This window comes from Equus asinus, chromosome 10 (genome assembly GCF_041296235.1).
Source record: "Equus asinus isolate D_3611 breed Donkey chromosome 10, EquAss-T2T_v2, whole genome shotgun sequence".
Classification (NCBI taxonomy): domain Eukaryota; kingdom Metazoa; phylum Chordata; class Mammalia; order Perissodactyla; family Equidae; genus Equus; species Equus asinus.
Genome location: NC_091799.1, coordinates 20,024,734 through 20,040,880, shown reverse-complemented (window position 1 = coordinate 20,040,880; position 16,147 = coordinate 20,024,734). Strand labels below are relative to the sequence as shown.

The 16,147-nt window shown below is 42.0% G+C and overlaps 1 protein-coding gene across 23 annotated transcripts in view; it reads left to right on the top strand.

Moving 5' to 3' along the window:
• The window catches only part of GAPVD1 (GTPase activating protein and VPS9 domains 1), a 62,120-nt gene extending 46,513 nt beyond the window's left edge, over positions 1-15,607 (top strand). For all 23 annotated transcript variants that reach the window (XM_070518763.1, XM_044778775.2, XM_070518761.1 and 20 more), the window contains 8 exons: positions 1,973-2,102; positions 3,454-3,563; positions 3,879-4,038; positions 4,917-5,104; positions 5,856-6,069; positions 7,822-7,894; positions 8,864-9,061; positions 11,162-15,607. In XM_070518763.1, the coding sequence (XP_070374864.1) occupies positions 1,973-2,102; positions 3,454-3,563; positions 3,879-4,038; positions 4,917-5,104; positions 5,856-6,069; positions 7,822-7,894; positions 8,864-9,061; positions 11,162-11,302 (1,214 nt within the window). In that variant the 3' untranslated portion in view covers positions 11,303-15,607. The remainder of the gene's footprint in view (positions 1-1,972; positions 2,103-3,453; positions 3,564-3,878; positions 4,039-4,916; positions 5,105-5,855; positions 6,070-7,821; positions 7,895-8,863; positions 9,062-11,161) is intronic.
• Positions 15,608-16,147: the final 540 nt, after the last annotated feature.

Genomic DNA, 16,147 nt, shown 5'->3' with positions numbered 1-16,147 from the left:
AAAGCAGAAATCATATGCTGCATGTATTTATGCTTGTATGTGCACAGAGTGTCTCTGGAAGAATCTCTAACAAACTGGTAACATGAGTTGGCTCCAGGGGGCGTCATAGGGTACCTGAGAGGGAGCCGGTGGGGGGGAATCTTCTCATACTTTTTATTTTGAAAAGTTTTAAAATAACAGAAAAGTTGAAAGACTAGTACAGTAAAGGTCCATCTTCCTTCTATCTAAGAATTATCAGTTATTAACATTTTGCCACTTTTTCTCTCTATATGGTTTTTCCTTTTTTTCCTGAGCACTTGAAATTCTCTCTTAAGAGTAAGGATATTTTTTGTACATAAACACAGCATCTTTATTACACCAGGGAACTTTTTATTCCTTTTGATTTTATATGTGCATGTGTTATCTAAATTGATAACATAAAAACTGTGGGAACCACAGGTCTGGCCCGGCTGCATTTGTGAGTTCATCCCCGGCTCATTCTTGGGCAGTGGGAGAAGCCCTGGTAAGGAGAATGGGAGACTTGAGCGCGTGGTCCACCTCAGCCACTGGCCAAAGGGTTTATTTATAGGAAACCATTTTCTGATTGGGCAGGATACCATGGCTATAAAATGAGGGTGTTATGTCAAATGATTTTTTTTTTAATTTTTTATTGAGTTAATGATAGGTTACAATCTTGTGAAATTTCAGTTGTACATTATTGTCTGTCAGACGTGTTGTAGGTGCACCTCTTCACCCTTTGTGCCCACCCCCCACCTCACCTTTCCCCTGGTAGCCCCTAGTCTGTCTCTTTGTCTACATTTTTAAATTCCTCATATGAGTGGAGTCATACAGAGATTGTCCTTCTCTGTCTGGCTTATTTCACTGAACATAATTCCCTCAAGGTCCATCCATGTTGTTGCAAATGGGACGATTTTGTTCTTTTTTTTACGGCTGAGTAGTATTCCATTGTATATATATATACCACATATTCTTTATTCAGTCATCTGTTGATGGGCACTTAGGTTGCTTCCACACCTTGGCTATTGTAAATAATGCTGCAGTGAACATTGGGGTGCATGGGACTTTTGGGATTTCTGACTTCAAGCTCTTTGGATAGATACCCAGTAGTGGGATGGGTGGATCGTATGGTAGTTCTATTTTTAATTTTTTGAGGAATCGCCATACTGTTTTCCATAGTGGCTGCATTAGTTTGCATTCCCACCAGCAGTGTATGAGGGTTCCTTTTTCTCCACAACTGCTCCAGCATTTGTTAGTATTTGTTTTAGTTATTTTTGTCATTGTAATGGGTGTAAGGTGATATCTTAGTGTAGTTTTGATTTGCATTTCCCTGATGATCAGCGATGATCATCTTTTCATGTGCCTGTTGGCCATCCGTATATCTTCTTTGGAGAAATGTCTGTTCATGTCTCCTGCCCATTTTTTGATCGGGTTATTTGATTTTTTGTTGTTGAGTTGTGAGAGTTCTTTATATATTATGGGTATTAAGTCTTTGTCAGATGTATGACTTGCAAATATTTTTTCCCAGTTAGTGGGTTGTTTTTTTGTTTCAATCCTGTTTTCCTTTGCCTTGAAGAAGCTCTTTAGTCTGATGAAGTCCCATTTGTTTATTCTTTCTATTGTTTCCCTTGTCTGAGAAGTTATGTCAGATGATTTTTGAGGCCCCTTGTAGTTCTGTAGTTCAGTGACTTTGATTACAGAGTATTATCTTTATTAAGCTAATAAAGACTTTCATTATTTTGTCTTAGGATTGGTTTATAAGAAGTAAAACCATTCTCTCTTCAACAACTGCTCTCTTGATAGATTATCATTGCTATCAATAACTTAACTGTTCAAATTTTTTTCTTTCTTTTCCAAAGAGCTCCTATTGTAAAGCACGATGCTAATTTATTATTGAGTTGCTCTCAATACCTAGTAGTGCCAGAATATTCCGAATTAACCTGCTTATCCTTTTTTGGGGGGTGGATTTGTGTAGAGGTTCTGGGTGATGGTGAAAGTGCACATGATTCTCCTCGTGACGAAACGCTGCAGAACATCTCGGCTGACGACCTCCCAGACTCCGCGAGCCAAGCGGCCCACCCTCAGGACTCCGCTTTCTCTTACAGGTATTTCTTTTATAGGATTCAGGACTTTGGGATTTGGACTTTTCGTTACCGAGGCAGTCACTTCAAGTCAGGCGATTCATTGAGTCACTTAACACACAAATAGAAAGCAGAAATAAGAATGAAATGCTGTTTGCCAAGATAACCTGCTCTCACTTGTAGATGTCGTATGTCAAAGGCTTTAATTCAGGGATTAAAAAGAATACCCCATATGCTCACAGGGGCCACGTGAGTATTTAAGTGAAACCAGTGGCAGTGCATCTGCCCATGCGAAGCCCCCAGGCCGTGTGAGGACACTGGGGGAGGGCTGAGGCAGGAGGTGGGTTCAGCTGCAGAGCTGTTGAATGACCCACTGTCTCCAGTGCACCTGCCGGAGCCCTCTCAGCTTCTCATCTTCCTCGTTGCCTGGGCAAGACTCTCTAGTTCTAATGGGGCTTGAGAAAGAAAATGACTTTAATAGCCTGAAGAATTTGCCTTTGTTTCATAGGGAACCTCTGCTTCGCCAGACAGGGATTGTCAGTTTTAACGCCCTGGTCATCCATCCATCTGTCTCTGTTTCTGTCTGTCTTAACTTTTTATAGAAAATTTCAAACTTATACAAAAATGAGCGCGTACAATGATATGCTTACTACCCAGATTCATCAGTTACTGATACATGGCCAATATTGTTTCATATTTACCTCTCCTCCTCTAATTAGTCTAAAGCAAACTCTGAACAGTACCTCATTTTATTTATAAATATTATGAAGCTTTATAATTGTTTCCCAGCACTAAAATTGGGGGGAGCAGCAAAGAGAATTTTTATTTTCCTGCCATGACTTTACCACTGTATATTTTACGAGTTTTTGCAAAATGGGCAAACATTACATTTGATTAGCTTGCTTCATAAATCACATGTTTATGGGAAGCAAACCAATAGGGAAAGGTGGTGAGCTTGTCTTGTGGCAGGATCAACATTTCTCAGGAGGTGTGGTAGAAGGCCTTCTTAGTTTGCGTGGTGAGATGGTTCTAATGACTTCTGTGGCCCCTCCCAACCCTGGCATAATGCACCTTTCAAACTCCTCAGAGAGCTTGGCATATGCTATGCTAGAAGGTCAAAAAGGATTTGTTGTCTGACTGATGCTGGTGAGTGTACAGAGCACTCCTTGCCCAGAGCCCTTTCACAGCCTTGTTCCTCGGGTGTCTAGGCAGCCTGTTCCTGTAAGGGAGGTGTCAGTAAGTTAAAAATGATCTTTTATTTATGGCCACTTGAAATACTTGAGTCCTGAGGTAACATATTAATTTACATAGCAAATGTTCGCAAACTGACCATATCTGGATAAAGAAATTAATGTCCTTTTCACTTGTTCTTCAGAGACGCGAAAAAGAAACTGAGGCTTGCCCTTTGCTCTGCGGATTCTGTCGCTTTCCCAGTGCTAACCCATTCAACCAGGAACGGTTTACCTGATCATACCGATCCAGAAGGTAAGTTGCCGCACTATAGTTTATTTTTTCCTGTATTTAAAGGTTGAACCGTACCGGAATTGCTAGTATTCCACTGTATTTAAGCTCTGCAGCAAGTTCGTATGATTCAACTTAACATGTTCGTGTTAGTGTCAGCTAAGGGCACTTTGGTTGCTAATGGTTCGTTGAAGTGTTCTCTGAGAGTGGCGCTGCAGCTGAGTTCTGCTGATCCATGGGAAGGCAGGGGGGATGTCCCAGAGGCTGGGGGATGGCTTACAGCTTATGTAAGGCCAAGGAGATTCTCAACCATGACGGAATTCTTGTTTTTTTGTTTAGATAATGAAATTGTATGCTTCTTAAAAGTTCAAATAGCTGAAGCAATTAATTTACAAGACAAGAATTTAATGGCTCAACTTCAAGAGACAATGCGTTGTGTGTGCCGCTTTGATAATAGGACTTGTAGGAAACTGCTGGCTTCAATTGCCGAGGACTACAGGTACTGTTCCCATCTGGTTTCGCTGTTATATCTATTTTCAGTGGTATTTTTTTCTCGCTTCTTATTTCAAAAATGAATCGAGGCTTACTACAAGTACTTGCTAGGTTTACCTGGATGTACATTTCCATGGAACACATTTAGCTGTTTAGTTAGTCTGGAAATGTAGTTATAAATGAGCAGCTCATACTAACAGAGGAATGCAGTTTATTCAGCTTTGCCCAGAAGCAGCCGTGGCAGAGGTGAGGCCAGGAAAACTCGGATGTCATTTTCCTTTTTTCAGGGGTGATGAGGAAGAGTACTTCCCTGCACCGGGGAAACGGGAGTAGGCCTGGGAAGTGCTCCGCTTTGTCTGTTGCCACCCCTTGCTAACAGTAAGGAGAAAAATGTTTTTGAGACGCTTATGAAGTGAGGAGGCTTCGATGCTTGGGCAGTAGCTGCTCTAGTGATTGTTACATTTAGACTAAGCAAATAATTGGTGGTGTGTTTAATGATCTAGTGGTATATTCACCCGTATTTTGTTATTTTAGTCTTCCGAGGCAATCACTTTCCTTTTAAGAATGAACTCCTGCCAGCATGGAGACTGTGCTCCAGTATAAAATAGACCAACGATTTGAAGGGACTTGGTAACGTTTAGTGAGTTAGGTAGCTAAGTATTCAGCCCAGTAGGTGCTGTTCGTCACAAACGTGCAGAAGGGTTCTGTTTCTTAAGCTGGCAAGCATAATTAGCCCTCAGGACAGTTGTCTTCAGCCTGACATGCTAATTTGTAAAACCAAAGTCCATGAGGTAATTTTTTTTTAAAGAAAAATTAGACTCTTAGTTTCCAGAGGAAGTGTGCACCAAATATATCTGATGTCCTGCAAAGCATATTTCCTTTTAGGAAAAGGGCCCCCTATATTGCTTATCTCACTCGCTGTCGACAAGGACTACAGACCACACAGGCTCACCTGGAAAGGCTACTGCAAAGGGTTTTGCGGGACAAAGAGGTGGCCAATCGGTACTTTACCACTGTCTGTGTGAGGCTGCTGCTGGAGAGCAAAGAGAAGAAGATCAGGGAGTTCATTCAAGGTAACTAAGGCCTTTTGGAGAAGCGTCTCGTCAGCCGTGTATCATGGGGAAGATTTGGCAATGTTTGCTTTGCTCGTTTGAGCACCTACATGTCTAAGAGCAGTTCCTTAAATTCCCAGTTATTTTATGGATTCTTAATAATTAAACCTTGATGTCACACCGATAAATTTCATTTTTATCCTGCACTGAATATCTATAGTTTATAAATTATAAGTTGGAAAACTTGGTCAAGTCTTGCATCCATATAGTTTCTCTTGTTTTTTAAAAACAAATCATATAGGGGCCAGCCCCATGGCCGAGTGGTTAGGTTCGCATGCTCCGCTTTGGTGGCCAAGGGTTTCGCCAGTTCGAATCCTGGGCGTGGACATGGCACCGCTCATCAGGCCATGCTGAGGCGGCATCCCATATGCCACAACTAGAAGGATCCACAACTGAAAATACACCACTATGTACCGGGGGGCTTTGGGAGAAAAAGGAAAAATAAAATCGTTTAAAAAAAAAAAAAGACAAAAATAAAAAAAAGGCATATCATTTTTATAACAAACCCCTTGCTGTTAAACTTTTACACATTTCTTACCTTTCTCCTGATTTTAATGATTTGGCTGCATGTTCTCCTACAATAAGCCACACCTAGGTACTTTCAGCTTTAAGCGTGGAGTATCTGCATAGCTAATGATTAAAATGATTTCTGTAATTTCCTTTTTAAAATTATTCAGATGTGTATTTTAAAAATTGTTCTTTTTCATTGGAGACTTTCAGAAACTCACAGCAGCTGATGATAAAACTGCTCAGGTAGAAGATTTTCTGCAGTTCCTTTATGGTGCGATGGCCCAGGATGTCATATGGCAAAATGCAAGTGAGGAGCAGCTTCAGGATGCTCAGCTGGCCATTGAACGAAGTGTGATGAATCGGATTTTCAAGCTTGCCTTCTACCCTAACCAGGATGGGGACATACTTCGTGACCAGTGAGTGCTTCTGTTGGACTACCTAGGGAAATCCCCTGCCGGGGCTCTCTCGGGCTCGTGGGCTTTCCTGAGCAGGTGAACTGCCCTGCTGGGCCTCTCAGGCCCGTGTGCCTTTCTGACCGGGTGAACTCCCCTGTTGCTGGCTCTCTCAGGCCCATGTACCGTTCTTTAGCACTTGCCACAGTTGGCAGTTTTACATTTGATAGAATGATAATTTCTTAACCTGGCACTACTGCAATTTTGCCCCAGATAATTCTTTAATGTGGGAGACTACTGTGTGCACTGTAGGATGTTCAGCAGCATCCCTGGCCTCTACACACTAGATACTGGTAGTACCCTACCAGTTGTGAGAACCAAAATTGTCTCCAGACACTGCCAAATGTTTCTTGAGGGGCAGAATTGCCCCTTGTTCTTGATCACTGGTTTGTGTGATCATTCGATGGCTGCTTCTCTCCCCTCTGGATTGTTCCCTCCGTGAGAGCTGGAACATAAGGCTCTATCAGAGCGTGAAGCACCGGGCGTGACTTCAAATATATACTTATTATCTATGTATTAGGAGTGAAAAGTTACATATTTGAATATCAAAAATACCTGGGATTATATGGTGTGTGAATTCTATCTCAGTAAAGCTGTTGCTAGACAAGTAATCCTAAAAAAAATCAATCCTGAAAACAAATCTGGAATGGAACAGTGGTCATTTTTGGGTAGTGAGACTATGGATGATTTAGCATTTTTATTTTTCCTCTTCTGCATTTTTTGGAGCACTGCTTGACAACCCTCTTTCTGCCCCCAGACATTGAGGTGGCCGCTGTGCTCCCCAGCAGTAACAGTGGCTTACTGGGCCAGTGACTCTCAAGGGGTCCCTGTAATAGGACCTCAGGGTCAATCATTAGTGGTTTATATAAGGGTTTTTCATGGAAATTTTAAGATACCACATGTATATTTGAGACAGTTCACTTTCCTGTGAATGGGTTAGGACCATCCCAACCTGCCCCTCTCTCTTGTTTGGAGTCTTAGAGGCTGTTAGCTCACCCCCAGGCTTCTGTACTTAGTTCGCCAAAGGGGACTTGTTTTCTCTCCAGAACACCAGTGTCTGGTTTTCAGAATCCAGTGAGAAGTGGGAACATTCAAACTGTATTTGCTACCAAGAGCAACTCTGAAGCAGAGTATTCCTACCCTCTCCTCCCTGGCATTTCTGCAGGTTTTATTGAGTGGGGAGTGAACACAGTGTTCTGGAAAGAACCCTCCAGCCAGGAAAGCTGGGTTTAGCCCCTGCTCCTAACCCCTGTGTGACCTTAGGCAAATCCTTCACCTTTTTAAGCCTAATTATTTTCCTCTCTGAAATGAGGTTTCGTGCTCTCAGAGCTCCTTCTCCATCTGAGCATCTGTGCTCTTTGGTTTCTGGCTCTGATCCCTCTGCTTCCTCTCAGCCTGTTTACTTAGTGTGCCCAAGTCGCTTCCGGGCTGATGGTTCCTCTCCTGTCTCCCTTGGAAGGCTGTCCTGGTCTGGGAAAGAGGGACTCCCCTACTCTCCCTGCACCCCCTCAGCTCCCTCAGCATTTCTAGGCAGGTCCTAAATGTAAGACTTTTTTGACAAGACAGCATACTTATAGCTAGGAGATAGGCTCAACTATAATTGTAATCTGTATCAAGAAATAACTCTTAAGATGTTTTGAAAAAATCAATTTTGACTATTTGTGTACCTTATTTTCTGAAATATCTATTTACATCTGTGTTTTTGGCGTTTTTCAGGGTTCTTCATGAACATATTCAGAGACTGTCGAAAGTAGTGACTGCCAATCACAGAGCTCTTCAGATTCCAGAGGTAATAGACTCACACAGCGTGGGTGGTGTGATTAACCAAGAGCTGCTCAGTGGACCATCTGCATGTTACCAGTTTTTCGAGGAAACAGAAGATAACAAATTATAAAATGCCATTTGCACTAGATGTAATCCAGTCTAACTGTAAAGTTCTCAAAGGTCCTTCCAAGGATGAAAATTCTGTGGCGTGGAGAGGGATGTGAGTAGTGGGGAGGAGGGAGAGCCAGCCTCGAGGAGCCCCTGCGCTGGCCCTCAGTGCACAGGCAGGGCCCGGCCTGCTCTTGGAGTCAGGTTTCTGCAGAGACGTCCCCTTTGAAGAGGGGATCTGGTGGGACGCCAAAGAGTGTGAAAGCTGTTGTTCCAGGAGAGGGAGTTGAATCTGAGCGTGACCTCAAAACCACCTTGTAGTTATTGGTATTAGCATTTTTACCTGCATACAACTCTTCCAAAATCAGAAAATAGGAAATTTCCAAGTATTTGAGCTTTCTGGTTGTTTTATTAGAATCCCCACTAATGGAATGTCATTTGCATAAAGTTTTTAATTGTCTTTGACTTTTTGAATCTGTTATTTCTAGAACTACTGCAACAAAGGTACATGTTAGTTTTTTAATTATTCTCTTTTAAAAGTAGCTTGTTTGTGCTTTTGGAATCAGCTACTCCATGTAGAGAAATTCAAAACATTCTAGCTTTGTAAGAAAGATAATTGAAATTTTATAAATTCTAGGTTCTGTGTTATTGTATGCCCTTTCCTCTATTAATGCATACCTGGGTTGCTTTATTTTAAAATGCACAGCAAATTATTTAAAAGTTCAGTTTCAATGTTAAGTGCAAGGGGGAAGGAACGGCAATCTGGTTTTACTGAAGAAGGCAAAGGCACCAACCGTACCCCTCTGCCTCCTGACGTGGAGGTTGCTGAGGTCGTAACTGAAGTTGCCGTCAGATTCAGGATCTGTCTATCTGTGGTCTCCCTTAGGTTTATCTTCGGGAGGCGCCGTGGCCATCTGCACAGTCAGAAATCAGGACAATAAGTGCTTATAAGACACCCCGGGACAAAGTGCAGTGCATCCTGAGAATGTGCTCCACGATCATGAACCTCCTGAGCCTGGCCAACGAGGACTCCGTCCCTGGCGCAGATGACTTTGTTCCAGTTTTGGTGTTTGTGTTGATCAAGGTGGGTCCCTCACTACTATTAATGAGTTTATTTGGCATTCTGAGCAGGGTGGTGCAGGGCTTCACATGATATTAGAGACCTCAGCTCCTTAATGAGTCTCAAGCTCTTTGTTATCCAGAAAGAAAGTGTTTAATGTCAGGTTTTGTTCTGTTCAGAAGTTAGTGGCGGGCGGCCCAGTGGCGCAGCAGTTAAGTTCTCATGTTCTATTCAGCGGCCCGGAGTTCACGGGTTCGGATCCCGGGTGCGGACCTACGTACCACTTGGCAAGCCATGCTGTGGCAGGCATCCCACATAGAAAGTAGAGGAAGATGGGCATGGATGTGAGCTCAGGGCCAGTTTTCCTTAGCAGAAAGAGGAGGATTGGCAGCAGATGTTAGCTCAGGGCTAATCTTCCTCAAAATAAATAAATAAGTTTTTAAAAATCAAAAAAAAAAAGAAGTTAGGGTTTTCAGAAGAAAGGATGAGGGGGCTGGATTCCTAGATGAACATGTTCAGCTTTTCAAGCAGTGCCTAAAGTTCTTGATTGGGACTCAGTATATAATTATTGAATGAATGGATGCGTGAATGAGAGCAAATTCTTTTTATTGTGCTTTTACCATTTCCTTTCACTTTGAATTCCTCATAGTACTCGTCATATAAACTACCAAATTTACCAAACGTCTCTCTCCTCTTTTAGCCTCTTATTTTGTAATTGTACCTTTTTTTTTTTTTGTAGAACATTCTCCCTGAGCCAACATGTTCCCAGTCTTCCTCCTTTTTCTCCCTTTTTTCACTCCCAAAGCCCTGGTACATAGTTGTGTATAGTTGTAAGTTCTTCTGGATCTTCTGTGTGAGCTGCTGCCACAGCATGGCTACTGACGGACGAGTGGTGTGGTTTTGCACCCAGGAACCAAACCAGGGCCGCTGAAGTGGAGTACACAGAACTTTAACTGCTGGTCCATCAGGGCTGTACCGTATTATTTTTTAAAAGAACTGACATCTCATGTCCTTTCTTGACTTTAAAATTAAAGTTTCATCATTTAAATGGTTTATTTTGAACATTTTTTCTTTTAAAGATTCACGCTTGAGCTAACAACTGTTGCCAATCTTTTTTTTTTCCTTCTTTTTTCTCCCCAAAGCCCCCGAGTACATAGTTTTGTATTCTAGTTGTGAGCACCTCTGGTTGTGCTGTGTGGGATGCCACCTCAACATGGCCTGATGAGCGGTGCCATGTCGTTGCCCAGGATCTGAACCAGCAAAACCCTGGACCACTGAAGCCGAGCTCGCGAACTTAACCACTCGGCCACGGGGCCGGCCCCCTATTTTGAACATCTTGAGGGGACCATGCAGTTTAGGTGCACACAGCCAGCAAGTAATTGTGTCTGTCCTGTGTTCCAGTCAGCTCGGCCCATTTCTGGATGTCCAAAGTATATTTGACATAAATATTAGTAATTGGCAATATTTCTGCAACCTGAACTCTTAGCTCAGTCAGAACCCATAGGATCAGGGCCTATGGTCATAAGTCCTCCTGTTGGCCATTGTTCTCTCTTCCACGCATGATGTACCCAGTCCTTACACAGTCAGTTTAACAGTTCCAACAGACCGTAGCTTGTCCTCCTCCCCACTTAACACACCTGTGTCCTTTCTCACCACAGGAAGGTGGAAAAGCAGGAGGTGTTCTGTGTTATCACTTACAACAGAGGGCATATTATCTTTTTTAGTTTTTTCTTTCTCAGCTGATTCTACCTGGACTTACTAACCAGATATAGCTCAATTTACCTACAGCATTTATTTTCTTATCTAATGTTTTGGAATCCTGGGATGTTGAGTAAATCCACTGGGATTAGTTCAGCCTGCTTAAGGACCAGTGAGGTTAAGTGACTTGCAAGGATAGAAAGCTCCAGATAGTTCAGCTAGGGTTAGAGTCCAGGGTGCCTTTCCAATATACTCTTGCTACTCACAGCAGCTAGGGTTTACAAACTACTTCCAAAAAAGAATTTGGGGATTATTTTCAAAAGGACTGGTATCTCTTTCACAGAAAAACATTTGAAGCTGTTAAATGGTTTTTGCAGAGCTATACATCTGAGTAACTGACTCTTTTTTTATTTTTCACTTCTCTAGGCTAATCCACCCTGCTTGCTGTCCACTGTTCAGTACATCAGTAGCTTTTACGCCAGCTGTCTGTCTGGAGAGGAGTCCTATTGGTGGATGCAGTTCACAGCAGCAGTGGAGTTCATCAAAACTATCGACGACCGCAAGTGACCATGACCAGGGTCCAGCAAGGCAGCAGACTGTGAGGCGGCCAGCAGAGCTCTTAAACAATGTGCCAGCTGCTTTGAAGGCTGAAGATGGTTTTTGTATAATATTGTACAGCAGTCAGACATTTTAAAACAGATCTTTACTAAACAGATTAATGAGCTAACAAGCAGGTTCTCTTTTCTTTGGGCTCTTTTCCTTTCTGAGTTGCATATTTGTTATTTTCTTGTCCCCAAGTAGAGAATAGTACTGCACAAAGGGACCACATTTTTAAGGTATTTTGAAATATTAAAAAACAAAAGAAAATCTAGAAAATTCCTAGATCTCCATTCTTGGATACCCATCCTTTCCTTTTATTTTAAAAGAAGAACAGTACACCTCTTTTAAGATGCTGTCTAATCTTATATGCATCTAATGGAAGGAAAATAGCAGTTGCACTGAGGATTATAATAGTGGTGACGTTAGTGGCATTATCTATAAATACACTCACCTAAATTGAAAAGCTAAGAAGGAAATGTAAATATAATATATATTTATATTTGATGTAATATGGACATCTTCAGATTCTAATAAACAAGGAATATTGCTGATAGTAGGTTGTGACGTACCCTCTTGTAAAATGGTTTCCTTGACAAAATTTAAGCTGAGCTTAAAAGCAAAAAACAAATACACAGAAATATTTATTAAAGTGTCATACAGTTTATCGAACTGTGTAGGTGCGGAGTTTGGTGCACAGGGCTGCCTTTGATGAGGGGTCTGAAGACGCGCAGTCACTGAGGCATCTCACCGTGGATGGCTCCGGACCTGCCGCGGGAGACAGACCTGATCGCCATCCAGTAGATCTCTGATACGTTCTTATGGTACCTCCCATTTGAAATACTAAATATAGTGTAGAAACCCCAAACAGAACTCCTTACAAACCTTTAATTGTAATATATTTTTGATGATTATTCACATTGAATGCACAGACCAGGAATTCAGTGAATGTCATTTTTTTTAAAACTAATTTGTATTGTCTGCTCTAGTGATACGAGTTTTACTAGTGATAAACTATTTTAATCAACCATTCTCTTATGGAAAAAAATCTATTTTGGCAGGTTTCTGTGCCTTTATTTCCCTCTTCTGAACAAAAATCTGTCCTTCAGTATTTTGGTTTGATTGTATATTGATAATTAATCAGGACTGGGTTTTGGTGTGTGAGAAATTGGCCAAGGAGGCACACCAAAGCGTCAAGCACAAGTCTTGTACATAGGTCGTCACTGACTGGTTTCACTTTGTATGTTTCTTAAAAATGTTTAACTTCTTTTATAACAAACTTGGTCCCATACTTTGAGTCCCTTCTTGCTGACAGCACTTCCAGGCATTTTTAAGGGAACTGTGACAAACAGCCTTGAGCAGATGAGTACAGAGGCAGTCTTCTCCCTCTCTCCAAGATCTCTGTGTTTCCTTGTGCCTAAAGAAGCTCGATTTTCTTTATGCCTCCACCTCTTCTCATTCATTGATTTTAAAATACCGAAATAAGTTGCATAGGAGTGTGGGATGTGGTTTCTGCCTTTTAAGGAGAGATTTAAATTAAACTAGTGCTACAAAATGTCCTTTTGAACATCAGATCAAGAAATCTGTGTACAGAGCCATGTGCTTCATGGGCTGTAACTGTCAAACTCGCCTAGGTGTTAGAAGTCAAATCCCGTTATGAATACTTTACGAGACAAACTGTCTAACACGGTTCTAAGACCTAGAGGGAGTCCATTTACTTCAGCATCTGATTCAATAAATGTTAGGTCAGTAGAAGACTTGGAAGGGTTGAGATCCCTTAAGGGATTTAACTTACAAGTCAGTGAGACTTTTTTTCTCCACAGTGGTTGCTAAATCTTCCATGTTATCACTATGGAAATAAATACGAAGATGCAGGCGCTGCACAGGGCTCTTTTCTGTGGAGGGGAAGGTGGTGAGTTTGGGGTGTAGGGCTGCGCTGGAGGCAGGAGAGAGCGTTCTTCAGTGCTTGAGCCAGTGGTGAGGGTGGAAGCCCAGGGATTGGCATCAGAGTGAAACCTCTGAGACGGAGGCGAGTGCTCGCGTCTTGACTCGGGTGCTGCCAGGGAAGCACAGCCCACCTATTGCCCTCTGGAAACCCTGTCAGGAGCAAGGACTTCTGCAGTAGCCATCGCTGGCTTGACTCCATAACAGGATTTATTATAGTGCTGAGTTCTGAGTTTAGGAATTGGTAACCGTCTGCCTGGAAGCTCTGGGGTGGGAGATAGGGAGTAATTTGATTTTGCTCTTTCAGGAAAGAGGAACAGTTGTTCTTTGGATATTTCTTACTACGCTTCCTTCCACTACTTATTTTACGTGAAGGATCAGCATTAAAGTACAAAATCACCCGTAGGAAGCATTCGGCAGCCACCGATTATTACATGGACTTTACAAAGATAATGTTAAGTGGGGAGATAGTGGCTTAGTTCACTGAAATCTTGTAGTATTAACTTCTGTAATGAAAAATCCGTTTGTATTTGGTATGAATAGTCTGATTCGGAGACAGTTAAGTAATAGAAATACAGACTGAAGATCATCTTGTAAAATTATTAAAAGGCTGGTAAATGTTTAGTTTTTTTCCTCCACTTTAGGTCAAATCTCAGCCACAGTTACTGCTTTCTTCTACTTTTTCTTTTTAAAAACCTGCTTATGAAAGCCTTTTTTCTACAGATATGTGTTAAATCGCTACAGTAAGAGAATTAGGCTTCGTGAGGGATGGAGATGGATGTGATGCACGTTTTTTCTTTGCCCGTCGTGTCCTGGAAGCCTGTTTAATGTAGGCTGTCACTGTGTGTCTTCCTGAGGTGCATAAGCAAGAGAGCCGGCCCACGCAGGAAGGGGCTGTGTTCCTGCCATGAGACTGCAGCTGACCGTGCCAATCCGGCGCCGCTTCCTGTTGCCTGCCATGGGAATTCATTCCAGTTTGGGCCAAGTAAATGTCAACTAGATGTTTTAAATGGACGAGGTTTTAAGAATTCCTTTCTCTGATGCGATTGGGTATAAAAAAGGAAAATAGGAGCACACTTGCTCAAAATTATTAGTGGATTGCATAAAATGATAGACAAGCAGTGGAGCTGGCGTCCTCCCTTGTGTGCCCTACGCCTTCTCTCCCTGCCTCCCCGTTTCTGCTTTATTTCTTTAGGGAAAAGTCTATATTGGCCCTCTTTTTTTTTTTTTTTTTTTAAGTCTAATGAGTTTATTCTATATGTAATTGCCGTAATCTGGGGGGCAAAAATCAGAAACAGTCTTCTTCAAGCTCAAAGAATTTTTAGTAAGTAGATTAACAGTGATGAGATATTTGAGATATTTTGAATGCCAAAATGCTTGAGAACTTTGCCAGATTAATAATTACTTAATGTATTTTAGAATGTAGGTTACCCAAGAAGTAGGAGGACCAGGAATAGCTTTATTAGTCTTGAGAACACTTGGAGAAAGGAAGATTCAGTTTGTTTCAGTGTCCAAGTTGGTGTGTCGAGCCATGGAGTCACCATGGAGCGCTGTGTCCCACATGCCTGTGCTCAGCAAAGGTTAAATTCACGAGAGAGCAAGTCCTCTCCGCTTGATGAGTGGCAGACAGTGTGGGCAGGGGCCACACGCCTTAAGAATTCACCTCTGCTGAGTTGATATTGTCTTGTCAACCGTATTCTTCTTGTGCTTCACCTGTATTAAAAAGCTTTGTACTGCCTCTCCTCTTGAAACTGGTAAAACCTTATATAAGCCTCAGTTAACGAGCTTGCACAATCTTGTATATGTACAGGAAACCCATCCTGTCTCCTAATGTGATTACTAATGTATGATGCCATTCTGTAAACCTGATTAAAAAGGGAGAGCAGTTGAATTCACTGGGTTTTATGTTTCCATCATCTATTTTGTCTGCAGAAGCATTTCTGAAGTTCCTTTGACTTCTCGAATATTACTAATGTTCTCCATTGAATTCACACTTGTCTTTTTCACCTGAACATCTAAGGATATTTGTTAAGCGTGGAACAGGAAGGAATTGGAATCATCTCACAGTTACTAACGAGGCGGCGAACATTGTCTGTTGTACCCGGTTCCTGTCTGACCCCTGTATTTGGCGGCTGTTCACCAGCCTTAGCGCTGAGAGCAGAGGTCCTAATCACGGTCTTCACTGAAGCCCTGCTGGATCTTCTCAGCTGAGCAGAGCCCTTGTTGAAGAGGCAGCCTCTCTCAGGCTTCCCTCATGCTTTCCCTATATCGATTGCCCTTCGTTTAGGAGAAAACTTTTAAAAATTCAATTAAAGCTGAGTTTTTATTCAATCTGTTCAGTATTAAAATTAATGCTGTGACGCCTAGAACTGAAAATGGAATTCAACTTTTCCTGCCAACTTGGATTACTTATGCCTCCTGGACTCCTGTTGTATTTGTACCCACTCAGCCCTCTCTCTGAGTCAGCGGCTGTGTAGCTTTTCTCAGAGGATGTGGAGTTAGTGCCAGTGTTTAGCTAGTGCAGTGCCATGATCCTGAAAAGTGAAATGAGGTCAGGAGCTCCTGTTGGCTGTAGCTGTGTCCTCCACCTAGAGATTTAAGTATTCATTGAAGAGCTTTTCACTTCAGTCATTTCATTCCAGAAGAATCCTTTTCCATCTTCTTAGGGTGCCAAAAGGCAGTACATAGACTTAAAAAATTAACCAAAGAGGCTGGAAAATCTCTGGTTGTGGGGATCCAGAAAACACCATCCATATTTTGTGCTAAAACAGAAATATCTCTCAGTTTCAAGTCATTGAACCCATTCTAGACAATGAACATGAAAACCATGGTAATCTTATTTCTATTAACTAAAAATTCAGCTATTGCTGG